Source organism: Ammospiza caudacuta, chromosome 2 (genome assembly GCF_027887145.1).
Source record: "Ammospiza caudacuta isolate bAmmCau1 chromosome 2, bAmmCau1.pri, whole genome shotgun sequence".
Classification (NCBI taxonomy): domain Eukaryota; kingdom Metazoa; phylum Chordata; class Aves; order Passeriformes; family Passerellidae; genus Ammospiza; species Ammospiza caudacuta.
Window position 1 is genome coordinate 3,406,719 of NC_080594.1, and position 21,334 is coordinate 3,428,052.

Sequence of the window (21,334 nt, forward strand, 5' to 3'; positions counted from 1 at the left end):
GCATTTAAAATGATAATTTTTAACTGGAAATACCAAGGTGCAGTAAGCAGTCTTGATTTCTTGCTTTAATAATTACTATTTTCTATTTTTGGAAGATTGTGGAAGACTTTTTCATATGTTGATAGTACATTTTTGAGATGATAGCTTCTTCATTTTGCTTACGTTTTTATTTTTCAAATTTCGAGAAGTGAATTTGGAGACATCTGGAACACAAGAACAAGGAGCTTTTCTGCCAGAGAACCAAAAGATGCCTGAAGAGGAAATAATATTTCTAAACCCAAACTATTTATTTCTCACAGGAAGGAAATTCATGTGCTTAAAATGTTATTTGTAATGTTGATCCTAAACCCATCTTGCTCTTTTTTTTAAAGGCAAATAGAGAGAAGGTGACAAGAAATGAAAGCCAGATGAAGAGGTAGGGAGGGGAAGAAAAGGAACTCAGTTTTTATCTGTGCCTAATGGAGGCGTTGCATTCTGTAGGAAGAGCATGGGTGGGACAAAGAGGAAAAAAACTTGCTTAAGCTAGATGTTAATCTGTCAAATAAGTACCATTATTAAATAATTTTGCAAGCTGAAAATGGCAAATATGTTGGTAGGGGAATTATCTCTTGACTAGAGGTGTAAGAGCAAACTTGAAGTACTCAGAATTTGTAGCTGAATTCAAGGCATTGCCTACTCTTTGGGAGATGTATTCTTAATTCCAGGAGTTTTGAACCACTCACAAGATTCACACTTGGAAATCCCAGCAAGAAAACTGCTATTAGGAAAGCACTATTGATAAATGAGCAAAGTTCTTCACATTCATAGCCCAGCACTGTCACACCTTTAGTTAGGTCCTGATTTCCAAAAACATCATTTATTTATTTTGTTTGCTTAAAGCAGCTGTGGGGTTTTAACTGTCAATTTGAGATCTATAGAATCTGAGAATTACTGAGATTGGAAAGGACCCTTAAGATCCTTGAGTTCCACTGTGAATCCAGCACTGCCAAGTCCATCTTGCACTGATTTAATTTGCCACCTGGCCTTGCCCATTTGTCCTTTCAGCAGAGAAATAAATCAGTGTTGATTTTTTTTTTTTTTTTTTTAATTCCCCCAAGTTTTCCCAAAATTTAAAGATGGGTTTAAAAGTTTTTTCACATATTCAAACTTTGTAATTACACACTTATATTCACTGAAGACTGCAATTTTTCCAGTCATGCTAATAATTTTGGCACAACATGAGGTGATGAGTGCCTGCTTATTGTCATTGAGGAGGATACATTTGCAAGAATATTAAACCTCTTTCATTATAGGAGGCAAAATTCTTTTCCTGTCCTGAAGTGCTCTGCTAGACCTCACAAATTGGATGAATAAAACCATCCAGTGGACAGATTTTCATTGACCTTTGAATCATTTGTTGCAGTTTTCTTGCTGCTGTAATTAGTGCTATTGAAGTAAAAATATTTATGACAATAACATAAAAATGTTCTTATTTTGCTGACCAAATGTAAAGATAATTAAAACTCCAGTGCTACAGACAGCTCCACGTATTCTTGAAGTAGTATAGTCCAGTTTGTTTGCTTTTGTTAATCTTAGCTCAGGAGTACAGTTGTAACAGAAGTTATTGCATCTGTAGGACAAGTGGGATATAATCTTCTTGGAAAATGATTTATTAAAGCTGAATTTTGTGTTGGCAGGCCATCAAGGCTTTCTTGGGGAAGAGGTGGTCTGTATAAACAGAATTGAGATTTGAATGCTTCAAAAAGCTGCTTTTATTTTTTTCTTGATTTCTACCTCTTGCCTCTTACCATCTTCCGTATTTTTTTGTTTGTGAAGTGCTTTGCATGTTCCAGTCTGCATGGTTTTTTTACTTTACATCCATTACAAATGTTTAAGAACACTTGTTACTGTCTTCTGATGTACTTATGAACTTTGTCTTGTACAATTTTACCACTTTGAATTCCTTTATTGACTAAAGGAAATGCTGCAATTTTATCTAAAACTTCTGAAATAGATATTTTAGAAAGTTATTTTACCTTGGAAGATAAATGCCATGCATAAATGGTTCCAAAATTTTGGATTCTGCTCAGTATTACTGTCATTTAAAACTATGTTGTAATGCAGTCTAATATGGAAACATACTAAGTTCAGGGTTAAATTTTTCAGTGTTATTGTACACTTTGAATTTCTCCTTTCCTGTTTTTAGGGATGTTTACAGATCCCCTTTGGGCTTGATTTTGCAAATGCTGATGCATGTATAACAAAATGTAATTAAACCCTCGTTTGGCCAGTCCATCTCTAGACATTAATTAGCACTAGGTTTGAAAGTTTGCTTGGAGGAATTAGCTCTAAACTCATAAAATACCTGGCTTTCATCAAGGAAGTAATTTAGTAAGCATTCTTTGAGCCAGAAAGGGGATAGGTGACAGATTGATGTGTTTTTCTGCTCTGGAATTTCTTTCACAGATTTCTATGGGAAGCCTCTGCCTCCACTGACTCTACGCCAAAGACCCAACAGTGATACCCATGATGTCATTGCCTAACTGGAGCACAAAGAGAATTCTAAAAAAACAGAAATTAAAAATCCTTTTTCTTTTTTTACCCTCGAAGGAAAATTTTTTACGTGACATTTGATCAGTATGGGGCAACTAAACGTGGAGTTCATCCTGTTGTGCTTAATGGTCAGACTTTATCATTTACTTTTCACATCACCAGCTCTTCTTCAGGATTTATTTGGTTTACTTGTGAAAAGACATGGCTGTTAACCTGAAGAAAAACACCTTCAAGATCCCATAATACTGGATTGTACATTCCCACCGAGACCTTTCTCCAGGTGCTGTGCAGGTGTTGGTATTTTTTCAGGGAATAAATTATTCTAAAGCATTTTGTAAGATTCCTGTATGATAGGATGAATATAGAAAGGTTAAACAAATATTGAATATATTTTTCTACCTTTTTATAAAACAAGCTGAAAGTTTGAGTGGAGCTCAGTTCCTGCTACCAATGGGATGATACCTAGGGAGCATTATAAAGCTGATAGTCAAGTGCATAAAAATAAAGTGTGTTTGACTCTTATATTTCTTTTACAGTACCAATACCTTTTCTTAGGTATTACACTACATAGTGAATTTTTCTGACAATCTGAAGCAGAGGGTACGATAAAAAAATGAAAATAAATATATTTTATACAAAATAATGCTATTTGAACTATCTGGAGGTTTTCTTACCTGTTGTTTTGTTAACTGAGTTTGACATAGGTAATAAATTCTGTGGTAAAATATAGAGTGAATACTGTATTGTCTACTACAACAAACAGGAAAATTCACATAGTGGGGAATTTGCACTAAATAAATAATCAGTTTTGATAGGAAACCAAATCAACCAGTATGCAGATGATCTCCCTCGGTTTTTAATCTCAATAATACTAAAATATCATCTTGCAAGCTGAAGAAACTCTGTGTTTTTAAGGATTTCTTTAACACTTCCATGTAATGTGTTGAAAATCACATACCAGTTATACCTAAACAAGAAGGGTTACAATTTGTTATATTCCTGTTTAAATGTTTTTACTGTTACATGGGAGACAACCAGTGGTGTATTTGTAAAGGTTCATTGTTGTGCCACTTAATGACAGACAGGAGAAAGCCCCCATTTGGGGGTCTTTTGGAGAAGCAGTATTTGGTTATTTTATATTATGGTCTGTCATCAATAATGTGGTTTTACCAAAGGAGTTTAGATGTTGAAACAATGTGGTGTGTTATGTGTTCAGCACTTTGATATTGGAAATCCTCACCATGCACCCCTTGCAGCAAGGAGTTGCACAAACATCTGCCATATTAAAATGAAATAATTAAGATTTTTAAAGAGTAAAGTGGAATCAGTCTTAAGGATACTAAGTTTGGAATAGGTGGAGAGGTTTATTCCTCTATGTTTGCTAGTGTAGAGAAAGAAGGAAACAATTTCTATGTGACTACCAGCATGAGAATACTTCTGTTGTATTCTAATAGTGGAACATGATTCAGTGGAATTATTCTCAGGATTTGGTCATTTTCCTTTCAGACAACACAATACGAAGTGGAGGGGAGGTTGCACAAAAATTTATATGTGCAATCTCCACTTTACTAACACTAGTTTTGTTACCACTTAAGTTTTTGGCTTAAAGGCTCTACTTTTGCAGACTTACTTTTTTACAGCTTCAATTTCTAGGAATGTATTACAGTTTTGTTTTCCTTCTTTCCTACAATAAATCATGGAAGGCTTTATTAAAAATAAAGCTAAATACTGCTGTGGTAACAAATTTGAGAAACTAAAATGTTGATGCTTATATATGAACTATGTGTTGTGTGTGTGGACACATGTATCATTTTTGATTTTTGCTTTTAAAAAAAATTTTACCAGTATGTGACCAATGTACTCAAAAATGTTTTATAAGTTTTTGTTTTGTTAATATGCTTTGTAATTATTTACTATGCTGGGGTTTTTCTCAGTAATTTATACTGCTATGACTTTTTATTTGCTCAAGAAGACATGTATAGAATAAAACTAATGCAAAGCCTCAACATGTTTCCTGTGTTTACAATTTTGTGGGAGTAAGTCTAGTCTATAAATATTTAAGGGCTACAAGTCTCATGTTCCTAAAATGTATGAAATAGAGTCCTTATAGACGGAATCTTTGCATATTTTTGCAGGAGAAATGTGATCACATTTAGAATATACTGATAGATTGGCAATAAGTTGAGTGTACATGTATACCTATAAAAAGCTTTGATAGTGCACTTAATATTTGAGAGAGAAAAATTGTGCAGCTGTAAATTAAAAGCACAAATTAGGTTTTGCAGATATTTTGTCATCCATAGCATGACTTTCAAAATGTATCAATGCATGCAGCTAAGAGTACTTGTATTTAAATACAGGAGTGTTAAGAACACAGAAATTCACTATTTAAGCAGAACATTTTGTATTATCTGTGTCTAGTGTCTTGAATACGTTTTAGACAAAATACTTTAAAGGTAAGTTAAAAAGTATCTTCTGAGAAGGAATAGTAATGTTCATTAACTGAATTAATGTGAGAGAGTGCTTTAAAGTAAGTTTTTCAGTTGTCTTCCCTTTTAGTCACATCCTAGAATCCAGACAAAGACCTTACTCATAGATTTCAAAGTTTTAAAATCAAAATTATTAAAAATATACATATTTGGTATCCATTAGGTCTCTGGTGTGAGATTGAAAAGGATTGATGGACCGTAACAAGTTAAACAACACTGATTCTTTTTTTCTCCCTTTAAATAAGATTCAAGCAATATTGTTTCCAATAATATATTCCAGTATTTTAGTGGGAAGTTTAGTAGTGTAACTTGAGGATGCTTGCCCGATAACTTTGCCATCATGTTAGCTTCTTGGCTCCTGAGATTCATTCAATTTTGAAATAGAACATACCCACTGTATTTCCTTTGTGAATGGGATAACTAATGGAGCCTGTTTTAAGTGTAATTTGAAGTAAGTTTATTTGCAGTAGCACATAAGAGAGATACAAGATGCATTACTGCTGTTTGCAGTTTGGCTGTGATGGTGCTGATGAACTGGAGTCCTTTCTTTGGTGGAAGTCTGGCGTCAGACACGTGGCACTATCTGTCATGTAGTGGAATATAGCCATAGATTTAAGGGAAGGTGACTCCTTCAGCAGACCTTTTTTTGTACTGTTACAGTGAAGGTCAGTTCTTGTGAACATTTTCTGGTGTGGTACTGCCTTGGCAGAATTACAACCACAGAGAACTACTTTTTATACCAGTTTTGTTCTGTGTCTGTCAGTAAAACTCACTTATCAAAAAGCCTTTCAGGTTTCCCTCACATTTGATATGTATGAGATGTCTGTTTTGCCTCCAGGCCTTTTGTCACAACTCTGATAGAAGCATTTTAAATCAACTTTCAAGCTAATCTGCATGAGGTGAGCAAAACCACTTGGTCTTCATTAGCTGGTGTCAGAAAGTCAAATATTTATCCATACAACAGCACTCCTGCCTTTACCTTTGCACCCCTTTCCAGTCTGGGTTCAGCCTGCAGAAGCTTTAATTAAAGCCACTCTTAAACAAGTTTGCTGCTTCCACAAGGCTTGATCTTAGCAAGAGAGTTGGCAAATGGGCACAAAAGGGTTTGTTTTTGTTTTGCTAGGACACAGTGATTGCTGGATGCCCTTCCTTGGAGGAGCAGTTTGCAGGTTTCAGTTCTGTCCAGACGAAGGGATCAGATAAGAGCATCCTCTGATTTTAGTGCTGCTAAACCAGGTACAGCTGAACTGGGGCACAGTGGTCCTCCTGATTCCTGTCCCCAGAGAATGTTTGATCTGAAAGTGTGTGACAGAAATTTCTGTGAATAATTAATTCTCAAGCCTCCAGCAGTTTTTCATAGCAGTAGCAGTGGGTTAAGCTGGAGCTGATCTCCAGTGTGGTTCAGATGAGCTGAGTAGCACTTCTAAAGCCCTGGCCAGATAGGGAAAAAGATCTGGTGAGGCACAAGCAGAGACCTGATGTTTGGGGGGTGTGGGTGCCATCAGACCCTCCAGCAGGCGCTGGGATGAGGATCGCTTTTGTAAATTGATCAGGTGAGAACCCAGGTGCTGTCTAATCCTGTTTGGCTATTGGTGAGGCAGAGGAGTTGGGATGGCAAGTCAGGCTGCCACAGCAAAGAAGAAGGGAAAAAAAAAGGCAGCTAAAAATTTGGAAGTTTGGAGGGTTTTTTTTTGTTTTGTTTTGTTTTTTTGTTTTTGTTTTTTTTTTGTTTGTTTGTTTGTTTGTTTTGCTTTTTTAGTGTAAGAATAGGAACGAGGTTCCCAGGGAAGTTGTAGGATGCCTCAATCGTGGCAGCGTTCAAAGCCAGGTTCGATGGGACTTGAGCATCTTCCAGGGGATTGTGTCCGCACCCCTGGCCGAGGGGTTGGGACCAGCTGATCTTTAAGGTCCAGCTGGTCTTTCAGGTCCGTTCCTGCCCCTCTGCGTTCCGTGGCGCTGTGAAGAGCTCCGGTTCCCGGCAGCGGCGGCTCCGAGCGCGGGGGCCGGGCCGCGGCCGCCCCGCCCCGGGCAGTGAGGCCATGCGGGGCCCGGCGCTGCCGCTCGCCCGCCGTGCCGGGGCCGCGCTGGGGCTGGGGCTGGGCCGGGCGGCCGGGCGGGACCCGGGGCAGGTGAGAAGGGCCCGGGGCTGGGGCTGGGGCTGGAGCCAGAGCCAGGCCGGGAGAGCCGGGGCCGGAAGCGCGGAGGGAGAGCCCGGCCGCTTCCTGCGCGGGCCGTGCGAGCAATAGACAGCAGAGAGCCCGCCCGTCCCGTGTGTGCTGCCCGTGTTTCTCCTCCGCAGCGCCGAGTGCGCCCTGGGTCTCTGTACCCGCGGCCGGCAGCTGCTCCGGCACTGACAGAGCTTTCCCTGGTGCCCCAGCTCCGTCCCGGTGCTGTTTTTGGAAGGAGCGCCCTGGGACGGGACGGGAGGGCTGCTGGGTGCCCCGAGGGAGGGAATTTCAGCGTTTGCCCTCGGGGTTTGCTTAGACACCAAAAGCTCTTTCCCTTCCTTTGGTAGGGTAAACGCCATCAGAGTGCCAGCCGGCGCTGGGTTATCAGCACAGTGGATATGGAGGGTATTTATTAACCAGCCGAGCTGGGAGGAAGAGTGTGCTGTAGCTTAACTCCTGTGCTCTCTGAAATGTCTATTACATTTTGATCACATAAAGGTGCCATATTTAAGCATTCCAATAACATTGATAACTCAGTTGATGTAATTAGATGGTTTTTATTCATTCTAGGGAGAACTAGAGAGGGTTTAATTTGGCTTTACTCCTTTTCTTTTTTCTTGCTTTCTCTGAAGCTGGGGAAGAAGGCAGAAGGGAAGCTCCAGAGGCAGATCTGCCGGGTGGTTCTGGATCACTTCGAGAAGCAGTACACGGCAGAGCTGGGAGATGCATGGAGCAGTGTCAGGTCTGTGGCTTTGGGGACATGGAAGGAAAGGGAGGGATAAGGAATTGAATTAGTAATGATGTGTATGGCAAAGGCTGTCACTGAATTTGGGTCTTGATCACACAGCTGCTAAAGAACTTCATTATTAAAAAACAAAAAGTATCCACGCATAGCATTAGTTTAATTGAGTCAACTTACAAGCACTTTGATTGGATCAATGTGTTTTTCTGCTCTAGGCAGTGAATACTTCTGAAGAATTTTTTTTTGAGATTAAATGAAAAATTATTAATAGGAATTCAAACAGAAAGGGGGGAAATCCATGCAAGAAAGAGCAAACTGAAATACAAACAAGCATATTTCTATCACATACCACTGCTGTCTTCCAAAAATATCTGTTAAGTTTTACTGGCCCCGTGTTTGCAGAACACAAAATGTAAAAAAGAAAACTTGTAAAAATGGCATTTTAGTGTTGGCTGGAATGAGCATTGTAAAGCTAATGTGTGTGTGATTATTTTTGTTGTTTACAGCTAATACTACAGTAATTCTTTGTCCCCGGGGGAGTACTTTATAGTCAGGAAAACCATTATGCTTCATCATTTATATCTCCTACATTAAAAAAATAGAGACTATCTTGTTTCAGAAGAAATTGGTGCTTTAAGTGCAATCATTAGAAAAAACAGTGGCTTGATTTCCTATTAAAATTATTTTCCTGTGTACTTTTCTAACCAAAATGGTTGATTTCACTCTCAAAAGAATGAGTTCCTGATTACACCAGAATTGTCCAATAGTGAGATTGTATGTAAAGTTTGATGAGTTATTGAATGGCTTTTCCTTTTTTCACCCTAGAGACGTGCTGACCTCGCCGTGGTGCTGGCAGCACGCCGTGCTGCTGAACAGGTTTGTGAAAAAGAAAATGCAGTTTGTAGAATTTTTTAAAGTTTAATAATAATAGGACAAAGAAGGACAGTGTTTCTAGCACTTGGGTGCTCCTGGCCAACAGCCAGAGAAACTTCTGTGTATACAAACAGTGTTATCGTTATACTCTTAAATCACTGAGGTACATGCATATTCATGTGTTTCATATATTATTCAAACATTCTTGCTAATTTTCTGATGTTTTGCAACTCCTTTATTTGATTTCTTCACACACTGCCTCGTCTGCATGGCATCCTGGGGGTCAGGTCAATATCTTTTATTTCTTCTTGTGTTTCCATCCTGCTGTTTCACATCCTCTGATAAGGATTTCCTATGTCCCCCTTAAATTTAATGTGGTATCTCTAATTGTCCCCTGGTGCTCTGGTTTGTGTCATGGTTATCTTATCACTTGGACAGGTTGGTCAGTGGATGGCCTTGCACTGTTTTTAGTTACAGAAAAGCCTTTTTCACATCTCAGGTTTTGCTGAGGTCTATAATACAATACATTAATCACACTGTTGTTTCCATAAGTGATACATAGATATTCTATTCATTACAGTGCTATTTCTGTGAGCAACAGAGTGCATCCCTAAACCGATAGATTATATTATATTAAAAGCAGCTAGAAAGAGATATAATTGATACTATTTCTAAATACTTATACTAATAACTAACTAATCGCTAACAACATGTATAAGCTAGTACATAAATGAGAAAGCCAGTATTATCTGGTCATTTTTCACAGGTTCAGCCAGAGCCCTGGCCTGGAGAGCAGCCTGGCTGAGCAGGGATACCATCCTGCCTTCCCAGCAGCCCTGCCCTACCTCCCTGCAGCCTTCAGGTGTTACAGCAGGGCAGCTCCTGGCAGATTGCCTGCCCAGAAGCACCAGCCTGGCAGGCTGAAGGAGTATTACCTGCTCAATGCTGCCTCGCTGCTGCCCGTGCTGGCCTTGGAGGTGAAGGATGGGGAACGTGTTCTGGATCTCTGTGCTGCGCCAGGGGGCAAATCTGTAGCTATCCTGCAGTGTGCCTGTCCAGGTAATGGAGCTAGGTGCTGGTGGGGGGGAAAAAGCCAAACAGTTTGTGTTCCACCTAGTTCTGTGCTGTTTCATAAGGATTTTATGAAATCTGTTTGCCTAAAAGAGGATTAAAAATGCAGTCCTTGCTTTAAGGTAGGTTACTGCAGAGTGACAGGCAGTAACCTTCTGGATTTTTTCTCAACTATTACCTCTCCAGAAGTTGCTTAAAGCCATATGAGTTTGTTGGCACAGGAATGTAAGTAATCTGCAATCTTATTCTCTTCCTTTTTTACTTTTTTTCCCTTCTCCTCTGTTGACTCTTTTTTCAATACTGTGCAACTATTACAGATAAATATAAGTGTGCTGATGTAAAGCAGAGCTTAAGAAATTATACAAGATGCAGTCTTGAAATGTGCAAGATCTGGGTAAAGGGAAAAGGTTTATGGTAAGGAATTGGTTGGAGGAGGATTCTGAGATGATCAGAGTGTTGAGAAGGCAGCAGCAAGCAGCAGCTTGGGCCAAGGACTTAAAGCAAGCAGGGATTGCTGTTTCCCAGTTTATTTGTTTCAAAATGCTCACAGCACCTTGTGCTCCTCCTGGTGAGACCATTACTATAACCACTTGCAGCAGCTGATTACAGCTGGTTTCCCTCCCTCCCTCTTCTAGAGGAATGGGGTGATGCTAATGAAGTTAATTAAATAGGAATTGTCCTTTCAGAAGGGTAGAGAAAAAAACCCCAGCACTTTACCTTCTGTCTGCTTCTGAAGAGACCAAGCTGTTGCTGAATGGGAGATGTGAAGAATTTGATTCTTAACATACCTCAGTGAATGCTAAGATGTACCTTAAGATAGAAAAAATTGATACTTTATTTTTTTTAAAAGGCAGTTTATTAATATGGGGCACGCACTTCATTTAGATGGTGGCTCAAGGAGCCCAGGAAGGCACTCGCTCTTTGGATATGGGTCATGATTAAAGTTTGTTTTACTGTGCTATTGCTACGGAAGGATTTGCTAGTAAATATTTAGAGTTTGCTCTGTAGGAGCCTGTTGAAATTTATTTAGGTTTATAAAAATTCAACAGTATTCTAAAAAGTGCAATAACCCAGGCACATAAGGTGTAAACTCCATGGTAGTCATGGCAGTGCAGTAAAACTTCCAAAATGGGTCTAACTCCTCATATTTGTGAAAAAAAAAAAAAAAAAAAAAAAAAAAAAAAACAGAAAAAAATATAGAGAGACTTATCTTTGGGTGTTTACTTTTCTTTGTTTTTCCTTCATTTTCTAAGGTTATTTTCACTGTAATGAATATGATGATTTGAGGTCAAGATGGTTGGAGCAGACAATAGAATCCTTCATCCCAGATCCTGTCATTAACTTGATAACAGTCTCTAAACTGGATGGTAGACAGATTGGAGATCTTCAGCCTGAATTTTATGACAAGGTAACATTATTATTGGAAATTATATTTCTGCATCCTGATTCTTATTCTTCTTCTTCTTACTATGCTGCTGTCTTTCTAATTTACTTTTTTTTAAAATTTTTTTCTGGTCCCTCCACAAAAATGCCTGACCTATCAAGGGGAATAAAGTAATGTACAGGATTTGTAGAGCCTTAGGAAACACTTATGAAGCTTGTTGTGCATTTATTCCTGTGCTGGATAATGTTGGGAGTGAATTCTGAACACCTTGTAGCTGTAATTTTTGCATGATGTGTAATTAGGAAGGGGAGGACAACAAGAGGGAGCTGCTCGGGTGGATCTTACTTTCAGAGCATTAATTTTTTATTTCCCCAACTGCTAACCCCATAAAAGCATCTAATAGAGTAATGGGATCATTTCACCCCCTAAAATGGAAAATAAAATTTTCTTAATATTGGCAAAAGAAAAGTTAATATATTTTGGTGTTCAAAAAGTGACCATCTTTGTTGACTTTTTAGAAAATAATGGTTATTTTATTAATGGTTTAGGTCCTGGTTGATGCTCCCTGTTCAAATGACAGAAGCTGGCTCTTCTCTGCTGACCCTCAGCAAGCTGTGCTCAGGCTCATGCAAAGGAAGGAGCTGTCCTCCTCGCAATTCCAGCTTCTAAGGTGAGAAGTGCAAAAAGGTAAAGGAACTTCCTGTAATTAATAAAAATTACGTGGCAGCAAGATTTAATAAACCAACCCAGGATTCTCCCTCTGGAAATAATGCCAGGAATATGTGGTTGTTTAGAATAACCAGTGGGTCTGAGATAATAAGGGTGTGGAAGTCTGGCTGGGTGATATCAGCAGTGAGCCCTTGGTCCTCTTACTTACAGCAATGTCCATTTGCAGATGACTCACAACAGCCTGGTGTAAAATCAAAATATTTTAGATGTACACAGCTCAAATGGGTTTAGATGTATTCCATATTGATTGTTTGTAGCACAGAAAGGCTCCCAGTCCTAACTGGCAGGGTTAAAAAGTAAAACAATGTGAGGTTTGGTGGGGGAAAGAGAGGATTGTTTGTTTTTGAGAACATGCCCCCAGTAATCCAAGGCCAGGCTCTCGTGTATTACACATTTTAAAGCTACCAGCTCTGGGCTGATATTTGTGAAGCATTTCAAACTGCACAGTTTTTCTCATGGGGGAGAAAAAAGAGTGACTTTTCAATAAAACCTTCTAAAATAAAACCTTGAATGTTATTTGTGGGGTAACAGTCATGCCTGAAGTCCATCTGTCAAAGCAAATTGAGGGAAAAATAACGTATTATTAAAAAAGAAAATTTTTATGGAAAGTTCCCATTGCAGTTCAGGATAGTTTAGCAAGACTTCCAGTTGAAAAAGGCCTGGCAGAAGCCTGTGATTTATAGCAGAAATATGAGGATCTTATTGCAGTAATGCATCATGTCATCCATTTCTTTTGAAGAAATCAATCACATTTAAAACTCTGACCTGTTCCAGTTTTCCCTTTTCAATATCTGACATGGAAAATCCAATTTGTGAACCTGTAGCAAAAGGAAGCATACATCATGCAGAGAAATTTTGAGTATTTGCATAAATCATTCCACATTGTAATCCTGGAGAACTCGTGACAGCAGAAACCTTGTTTTAAAAAAAATACATTCCTGTTAGCCCAAATCAGATTTAATTGAATTATTCCTAAATAGATAGAGAACTTTGTGTTGAAAATGTTCTTTACCTTAGCAACAGTAATAAGAATTTGTAAAGACAAAATACCTTTGCTATATAAATTAGTAAAATACCTTTGCTATATAAATTGTAGTACAAGGATGGTTACTTTCAAGAGTTAGAGTTTATAAGGGTTATTGGTAAAGTATATATGGCTTATTGATTGAATTATTTTTGTTATTGGGTAAAATATTTAAAGGATAGCTGTCCACTTGGTGGTTATTGTTCTATTCACCTGATCACTTCAGAATGAAATTCCCAGTTCTAAAGACATCTCAGATCCCCTGTGAAAGGGGAAAAAGGAAATGATAAAGCAAGATCACAAAAGGCTGAATGGGTTGTGACAAGTGCATTAGAACTAAAATTCTGGAATGCTTCCCTATTCAAGCCTCTGTTTAATGACTAGAGTGCGTAATTATAAATAAAAAGTTGAGTTTGAATCCCTTCTCTAGTACTTCCAGTAATACTCAGGAGGGCTGCGCCTCCATGAATATTAATACAAAAAAGAAAAAAAGAAAGAAAAGCTTTTCTGCTTTTTACACAGCCAGCTCATGCAGGGCTCTCCCTGGTTCATTGATTCAGGTTACCTGGTGCTTGATGCTCCCAGGTGTTCCTGACCTTGGTTCTGTATCTGTAACCAAAAACAAGTGTAAGGCTGAATCCCAGCAGTTTCATTGAGAGTAGTGTAAGAAATACATTATAAGAGCATGGAGTGACAGGACCAGGGGAATGGCTTCAAACTGAGAGGGAGTGGGTTTAGATGGGACAGCAGGAAACACTTCTTTGCTGTCAGAGGGCTGAGGCCCTGGCCCAGGGTGCCCAGAGGAGCTGCCCCTGGATCCCTGGCAGTGCCCAAGGCCAGGCTGGACAGGGCTGGGAGCAATCTGGGATAGTTTCCATTTGCACTGGAAATGGATGATCATTCGGTCCCTTCCAGCCCCAACCATCCTGTGATTTGAAAGTGAAGCTTGAGGGACCAAGCATTATTTCGGTTTAGCAGGAGGATGAAGTGTAACAAAAAAATAAGAGTGAAATGCAGAGTGGAGTTCTATTTTTATGTCTGTCAAGCAGCAGCCTAAAATTTGAGGTTCCCTCCTTAATAAGGAAAGGCTTCACCTCTAATTTGTTTTTATGGATATGTTTCTGAGGGAAGCTGGGGTCATCAGAGAGGGAATGAAGGAAAAGTAGGGTTTGCAGAACAATGTAATTAATTAAGTACATAGAGGCTTCAGAGAACGAAGATCTGGAAGGAGCTGATGCAACAATTTTCTCCCTGCAGCCTGCATAAAATCTGAAATGTAAATAAGTGATATAAATGCTGAACAGCAAATGTTCTAAGCAATGAGGGCACCACTGATTTGAAGGGAATTGAGATTGTAATGATTGTTCATACCCAAACCAAAGCATCCCTGCTGAGTGCTCTAATCCAAGAACATACTGCAAATCTTGTTAGTATTTGGAGTGCTCATGCAGAAAACAAATTGCAAAGTTAAAAAAAAAGAAATATTCAATTCCTGATGCTAAATGCTAACACAAAATACAGTAGTTCCCAAAAGCAAATTTACCAATGTTATCAGTTCTCAGAGAGAAATTAAATTTTGGGCTAAGCTTGAATGCCCGATTACACAGTGGTTAAACTGTTATGGATGTTGTAATTATTCTTAGACTGGTTTCTGCAGCTGAAAGGAACTTGTGTTAGGGCTCAGCAGAACAGAAATCCAACAGAATACAATTTAGAAAACTCAGCAAAGGCATTCAGACTACTGTAACTCTTCTATCACAGCATCTCTGAGTAATTAAACAGCTCTGTATTCTCACTGAATTGTGGACTTTTCCACAGGAGAGGAATTGTGTGCTCTTAGCTGGGCTTTTTTGTGGTTATAAAGTGAATGCAAAAATTGTGTTTATAAATATCATATATTTAGCATATGTCACCACTGTACCATTTCTGCTGTGTGGAGTAAATTGTGCTGGGAATTGCTTCATCACATCTTCAGCTCTTTCCCCTGGAATTTTTCCTTCTGCTCCTCTGTAGCTGCCCAGTTAATCCTTTTATTGTCCAAAACCATCTTCTCAATTAGGTCCACTGGGAATTTTTGAGAATTCCAGCTGTTGGACCAGCATATCTGCTGTGGGTTGTGTCGATGGTAGGATTCTTTAGCCACTTTCTATCCTACAAAAGCTGAATATTTTTTGTGTGTGTTTGTGCTGTGCCATTCCCCAAAGCACTTATGATTGGGTTATTGGAGGTTTCACATGGTTGCTTGGAATTTCTTCACAAAATGTGAGTGCTGTGGCCACTGCTGTGGCTCCAGGTATTCCATCAGGTGTTCCATCATGTTTTATCTTAAAATAATTAGTTTCTGATTTTAAGTGTGGCAGCACACTGTGAATAACTTATGGATCAAGTCCCTTAGGGTATGTTGCAAAGCCAGGTCTATTGAATACATAAATAACTGTATGACTGAATAAATAAGCTACTCAGCAGCTTTTGGGGATCACATATTTGAGTTCAGGCACAAATTTTGCTTTAATTCCACCTTCAGTGCTTTCTCTGTGTGTTTTATGAGCTGTGAGGATAACCACTAACCCTGAAGTTCTCTTTAGTGGGCTTCAAAGGTCTTTCTTTCTCCCTCCTGGGCTGTCTCATATCCCTGTTTTTACAGGGATGGTTATTCCAGAAGTCACCATGCATTAAAGGAGAAAGATCAATAATTCTAGCTCGTTTTTTGTCTTCGCTTCAGAATAATTTAGAAGTATTTGCAATAGAAATGTTGCTTATCAGGATTTTGGGGACAAATTTTGTCTAGGGTACAACAGACTGGGTTTGGTTGTGATGCCTGTGTCTCCTTTTATTTATAATTCAATTTAATGTTGATTAAAAGACAGTTGATTTTCATGATTCTCCTGTTATTCTGAGCTGCAGTGTTTCTCCACAAGAGCAAATTTTATTTAGAGAGGAGCAGAGGGAGTGCTGAACTAATGTCACTGCCCATCACAAAATATTAAAAAGAATTGATATTTTGACACCGAAGGATTTCCTTTATCATTTTGTCCAGGTTCAAAGAAATAAAAGCAAAACCTTTAACATGCAGGTCATATTGCCACAGAGTATCTGGACTCTTGTGAGAGGCAAAAGGTAATGTGGATATTTTAAGTCAATAAAAAGAATAGAATTGGCATTTTTTATTCTGTTGAGACATTATCTTGCCTATTGAGCAGAAATACATAGTAGTTGCCAAAAGATGGCACTGTTGAAGTGTTTTGTTAGTTTAAAATTGCCCTAAAATTGTGTCATCTTTAGACTTTAATACAGAAAATGGTCGAATTATGAACATAATTAATGCTGCCCCTTCCGTGGCATGCAGCATAAACCCACGTGTCAGAGGATAGGCTGGACATGCAGGTGCTACCTGTAGTGTGAAATGCATATTTTTGTTACTGTCCAATTTTAAAAGGATATTTGAGACACCAAGACTTTCCTCTGTCAGTGGGAAAAATCCTTTTTAAGCCCTGGCTGACTACATATTAGCTGCATGGAAGAGTTTTTTGGGTTTGTCATGTGGCTTTAGCATGATAATGTTTTTCCCCCTGAGATATTAAACAGTAATGCTGTTTTGTCTTCCTTAATTTGGTAAATCTTGAGAAATAAACTAAAAAAAAGCTTTGAAATAATACATTCTTTCCAAAGTCTTTTGGTACTGCTGTAATACAGGGAGTTAGGATAGATCAATGCATCTGTTGTACCTCTGCCTTCTACATTACAATAGGAGCTTGTACCCAGAGACACACCCTGCAAAAATATAAATATAAAATATTTATATATTATACATTAAATATAAATATATAATATCTTTACTTGTTTTTTGTTAGTGCTGTAAAGTCTCATTTAGAAAGAGAAAAGGAACAATCTGCATATGTTAATTTGTTTTACAGAACTTGTGGAATGAGATGGACAGAGAAAGGCTCTAGAAAAAGTTTCCAGGGCTCTTATTGTGTGTTCTGATGTTTCTTCATGTGAAGCATGAAACCTTGCAGTAGTAGTGCCTGTAAACTTGTAAAATTCATTACAGGAAATATATGTACCTGAAATAGCATTAGGATATTAACTAGATGTTTATAGCAGCTGAAAGTTTTAGCTCTTTAATAAATAAATGTAATGTGTGCCACCAAGAGGAAAAGAACTGCAGATTAACTACTTTTAAATAATGTGAGGGGTTTTTTTAACATTGTAATAAGAGGAAGGTGGAAAAATATTTTGGCATCTTCATCATTCTAGATTTGACTTCCCATTTTTGGGAGTCACAAAGTAACAGATAGTGAATTCCTTCAGCTAAGAGCGGATAATTAAGTTTCCAAATAAAAGAGAAATCTTAGTTCCTAGATGGTGGAGTTACAGTAGGACTAAGTTGTGCTTCATCTCCAGCCTAGCCCTTGGATGAGCTGGTTTCCCTCCCATGGTTAGAGAGGAGTTTGGTTAAATACATTTGAACAAATTCCCTGATGCTCAGATGCTGTCCTGAGTGAATTCTCTGTGCTGCTGATGAGGAGAGGACCAAACTCTGTGTCTCTGCTGGCCCAGCTCAGTGTCACCCCGTGTGACTTTGAGCCCAGCTCCTCCTCACTTGGAGTTTTGCAGCTCCCTGCAGGTTTATCAGGAGCCAGGCGCGGCTTAATCCGAGCTGGGGGCATTGACTTTGAGCACAGGCGCTGCAACAACTGTTGCTGCTCTTGACAGGATGGATAGATACATTGATTAACCTTGGTGCCTCAAGTAATTCTCCTCAGATATTTTAATTCCTGCTGCAGGTTCAAATGAAGAGAGCTGCACTGAGCAGGCTGACCTTTTTGGGTCACGGGCCAGTGAAGATTCACAAGCTGAGGTTTAGACACAAGGGGGTTTTGAGGTGAGATTTTCAAGTTTTCCTTCAGAGTCCTGTGCTGCTCTTTCCGCTGATGGACTCAGTTGAAGCAGCATGGTGCCCTTGAAAATGTTGTCATGAATGGGAAGAAAAACACATTTAGCAAGTGTCCAGGATTTTTACCTCTAGTTCATTCTCTTTTACCTTTCCCACTTTTGCATGGTAAAAGCATTTTCTCTCTTGTCTCAATGCTGGCTTAGAGGAAGGAAAGTTGTTGCCATTATCTGCTTCTCTGAGTAGAATTCTCAGGTTTGCTACAAGTACATCTCAGTTGTCACATTGAAGCGTTCCCAAGCTCACTGGCTGCCCTCAGGGCTTGGCACTCCTGCATGCATGGAAAAGGTGTAGCTGGCAGGGGAAAGTCTGTCAAAAATGAGTTATGTGGGTGGATTCTGATAAAAATCTGAAGATCAGCTTGACTTCATGAGAGCCCATTTAGATTTCACCTCTGTTCTCTTTGAGTTCTAATGTGAAAGATAAAAAGCAAAGTCCAATACATGCGGGGGAAAAAGTGATTTTAATTTCCCCAAATGGGAATGAGGCCAAGAGAGAGTGCATCAGGCTTTCTTGCTGGTTTGGTGTCCCTGAGAAGGGAAGGTTGCACATCCCTGCTTTGCTTGAATTTAGCAGGTAAGTCCATATATGTGGGTGCACTGTGGTTGTTAATATATTCTTGGCTCACTGGTTATCATAATCAAGACTCATAAAAGAATTGAGCAAGGTCATGTGTATGCTCCCAAGAGAAACAGGTTTGGTATCATTCTCAGGAGTTTTCACCTGGTCTTATCATTGTCTGAAGCAGTGTCCTGGTGTTCCCATATTATTTTGGACAGGACTTTCAGAGCAGCTTTGAAAGCTGTGATCAGCTTTGGTCCCCCTTGTGCTAAAGCTTTTATTTATTGATTATTTTCCCATAAAGTTACAATTCTGTTAAATGGCTTATCTTTTCTCCCCCTTGTATTTTCTTCTTTCCTTTCTCAACTGTTTTTGGTCAGCTATCACCCTTGGGAAGTCCTCAGCATGTTTCTAGAGGAATTGCTATTTCCATGGCATTGTCTTTGTTTATCTAGACTTGGAATCAGACTTTCTGCATTTGGGGACTGCTCAGCTCATCTGGTTTGAGGAGATGTTTGTTACTTTTCTTCTTTTTATTTTTCCCAGGATATTTTTTCCCCTGGGGTTTGGGCACAGTTTTTTCAGCAGCATCTACAAGTCTCTGATTATTCAGTGTCATTCACCATTCACATGTTCTGGTTTTCTTGGTATGAAAGAAATCTTATTACGGGAACAAATGTATTTAATGTATTATTTTCCTGTAGTAGCTGTTTGTATACCAGCTTACAATGCAGTCTTTGACCCAAAAATGGCTCAAAAACATATGATTTAGTGGGATTTATATTCAGACAGTGTTTTAAATGCAAAATTAATCTTTTGTGTAGCTTCTTTTCGAAATGTGGTGGTACCAGGTTTGAAGAAGACTTGTGTGGTGCAAGATTTTTGAGTTTTCTCCTTACTCTTTTAATTTGGAGTAGGTGAATACAACATGCGTATCTCATTTCTATACTCATAGGTTGTATTTCATGTGTCTGAGTAAGGACTTGCCAGATCTTGTAGTGGGAAAAAAGAAGTTTTAAATTTAAATTCACTTTCAGTGTAAAGAGCCCCTGTTCCCTCCACCCAACAGTACTTGTGAAGCTTTCAGGCTTTAAGCCAGTATTTTACCTTTGTTTAGTCAAAATTTGTCAACAGGTTTATAAGTGAAGGGCACATAAATATATGATCCTTAAAAACTGAGGTTTTTAAGGCCTCAGTGACACCCCCAAATCCTCTTACCTGCTAGATGAGTTGCAGAATTAGCAGGAATGTTTCTAAAATTACAGCCCAGTCATTAATTCAGGTGTTACTGCAGGTTCACACAAGCATCTTGCCAAGTGTCTAACAGGCCCTTCTGATGTGGGATAACCCATTCTGTGTGCAATTGCAGCATTTTCACAGCAGTGCTGAGCACAGGGATGCCTGATGTATATTCTGAATGGATGCTGCTTTGTGCTTGTCACTGTGGTGTAAAAAATACCTTCAGCTCACTGAGAATGCAGCAATAAATGAAAAGCAAAATTGTGTTGTGGGTGGTTTCTTGAACCTAAAGTTAAGACATTTTTGTAATGTTATTTTTGTCATATTTATTTCTACTCTGGATTTATAAGTGTACACATTCTCCCACTAGCAGTGTGTCACTTTTGATGTTGATTTTTTCCCCTTTTTCCTGTTGTTCTCTGCAGGTCTGCTGTTGAAGCCCTGCGTCCTGGTGGCTCCTTGGTCTATTCCACGTGCACCCTCTCCAGGGCAGAAAACAGTGATGTGATCAATCTCATCCTGAGCTCCTGCAGGAATGTGGTGCCTGTGGACATAAGTGGGATGGCCAGAGGTGTTTCCCAGGAATTCACTTTCCTCAGTGGAATGCAGCAGCATGAACTGCTGGTTCTCCCAGAGAAGGGGAGAGCGTGGGGTCCCATGTACGTGGCTAAATTAAAGAAAGTGTGCTCCAGCTGATGCCTGTTGGTTATGATCAGTATGTGATAAATTAATATTGATTTAAATACAGTATGTGAATGTGGACACATCCAAGGCAGCTGAATTTAGAGCATTGCAGTTTCCTGATCAAAAGGAAGCAAGAAATTTAACATACTTTAACTTAAAATGATAAGTGTGCCTTCGAGCATGGGCTTGTGAGCTTCTGAGAAGTCCTTAGGAAATTTGTATTGTTTTCAAGGTGATGCTTTTAAAGACATTTGGATTCTAGAATAGGGGCTTAATGTGGTAGAGTTTTGCACTGGTTTTGGTTTATTTATTTACTAGCTTGGTTCTAATACAGTATGTTTTTAAATAAATTGTTTTCAGTGGTCTGAAGTCATGGAAATCCTGCATTCTCTCTAAACACATTTAGAAATCTCTGTTTCTGCAAGAGCTGATTTGTATGGACAGTGTCATCTTCAAGCACTGGCAGAACAGGTTTCATATTTGCTAAGTTGTTTGCTTAAAAAACAAAGGTGTCTTTTGTTTATAGATGAAAAGGTCAGCAGTTAGATCAACACCCAGCGCTTTTTTTTTAATTTATTAATGTTCTTTTATTTTGAGCTTGCGAAAATATGAATTGGAGTAATGTTGTGTATATTCCAGCCTATGCTTGTCTTGCAGCAGAGTGGAACCCTTTCATCCCCAAGGGTTCTTTCCCAGGTGGAAGGTGATAATCACTGGTTTTAAAACCTTTGTTTTAAGGAACAGAGGTAGAAGAGTTGCTCTTGTGGAAAGGGGGGTGTGTGGCATTGTACATTTATTAATTTCACAGAATCACAGAATGGTTTGGGTTGGAAGGGACCCTAAAGATTATTAAGTTTCAACTTCCTTGCTGTGCATAGGGGCAC

General features: G+C 39.0%; 2 protein-coding genes across 4 annotated transcripts in view; both read left to right on the top strand.

The window, feature by feature from the left end:
* The window catches only part of ARL13B (ADP ribosylation factor like GTPase 13B), a 33,188-nt gene extending 28,650 nt beyond the window's left edge, over positions 1 to 4,538 (top strand). For 2 of the 3 annotated variants that reach the window (XM_058825069.1, XM_058825071.1), the window contains one exon: positions 2,446 to 4,538. In XM_058825069.1, coding sequence (XP_058681052.1) covers positions 2,446 to 2,522 — 77 coding nt within the window. In that variant the 3' untranslated portion in view covers positions 2,523 to 4,538. Of the gene's footprint in view, positions 1 to 371; positions 416 to 2,445 lie in introns of all 3 variants that reach the window. The other variant, XM_058825072.1, reaches the window with a different exon arrangement.
* A 2,522-nt stretch (positions 4,539 to 7,060) lies between these two features.
* On the top strand, positions 7,061 to 20,819 carry NSUN3 (NOP2/Sun RNA methyltransferase 3). The gene is made up of 7 exons (XM_058823387.1): positions 7,061 to 7,150; positions 7,822 to 7,931; positions 8,757 to 8,807; positions 9,571 to 9,863; positions 11,129 to 11,283; positions 11,808 to 11,929; positions 20,192 to 20,819. The coding sequence occupies exons 1-7, from the start codon at positions 7,061 to 7,063 to the stop codon at positions 20,460 to 20,462; spliced, it is 1,092 nt and encodes a 363-aa protein (XP_058679370.1). The 3' UTR covers positions 20,463 to 20,819.
* The last annotated feature ends 515 nt before the right edge of the window (positions 20,820 to 21,334 follow it).

Excerpts from the sequence above, each read along its gene's own strand:
- NSUN3 (XM_058823387.1), top strand. The coding sequence starts at position 7,061 with ATGCGGGGCCCGGCGCTGCCGCTCGCCCGCCGTGCCGGGGCCGCGCTG. Across the intron at positions 9,864-11,128 it reads CCTGCAGTGTGCCTGTCCAG|GTTATTTTCACTGTAATGAA; the intron begins GTAATGGAGCTA and ends TCATTTTCTAAG. Across the intron at positions 11,930-20,191 it reads TCGCAATTCCAGCTTCTAAG|GTCTGCTGTTGAAGCCCTGC; the intron begins GTGAGAAGTGCA and ends TGTTCTCTGCAG.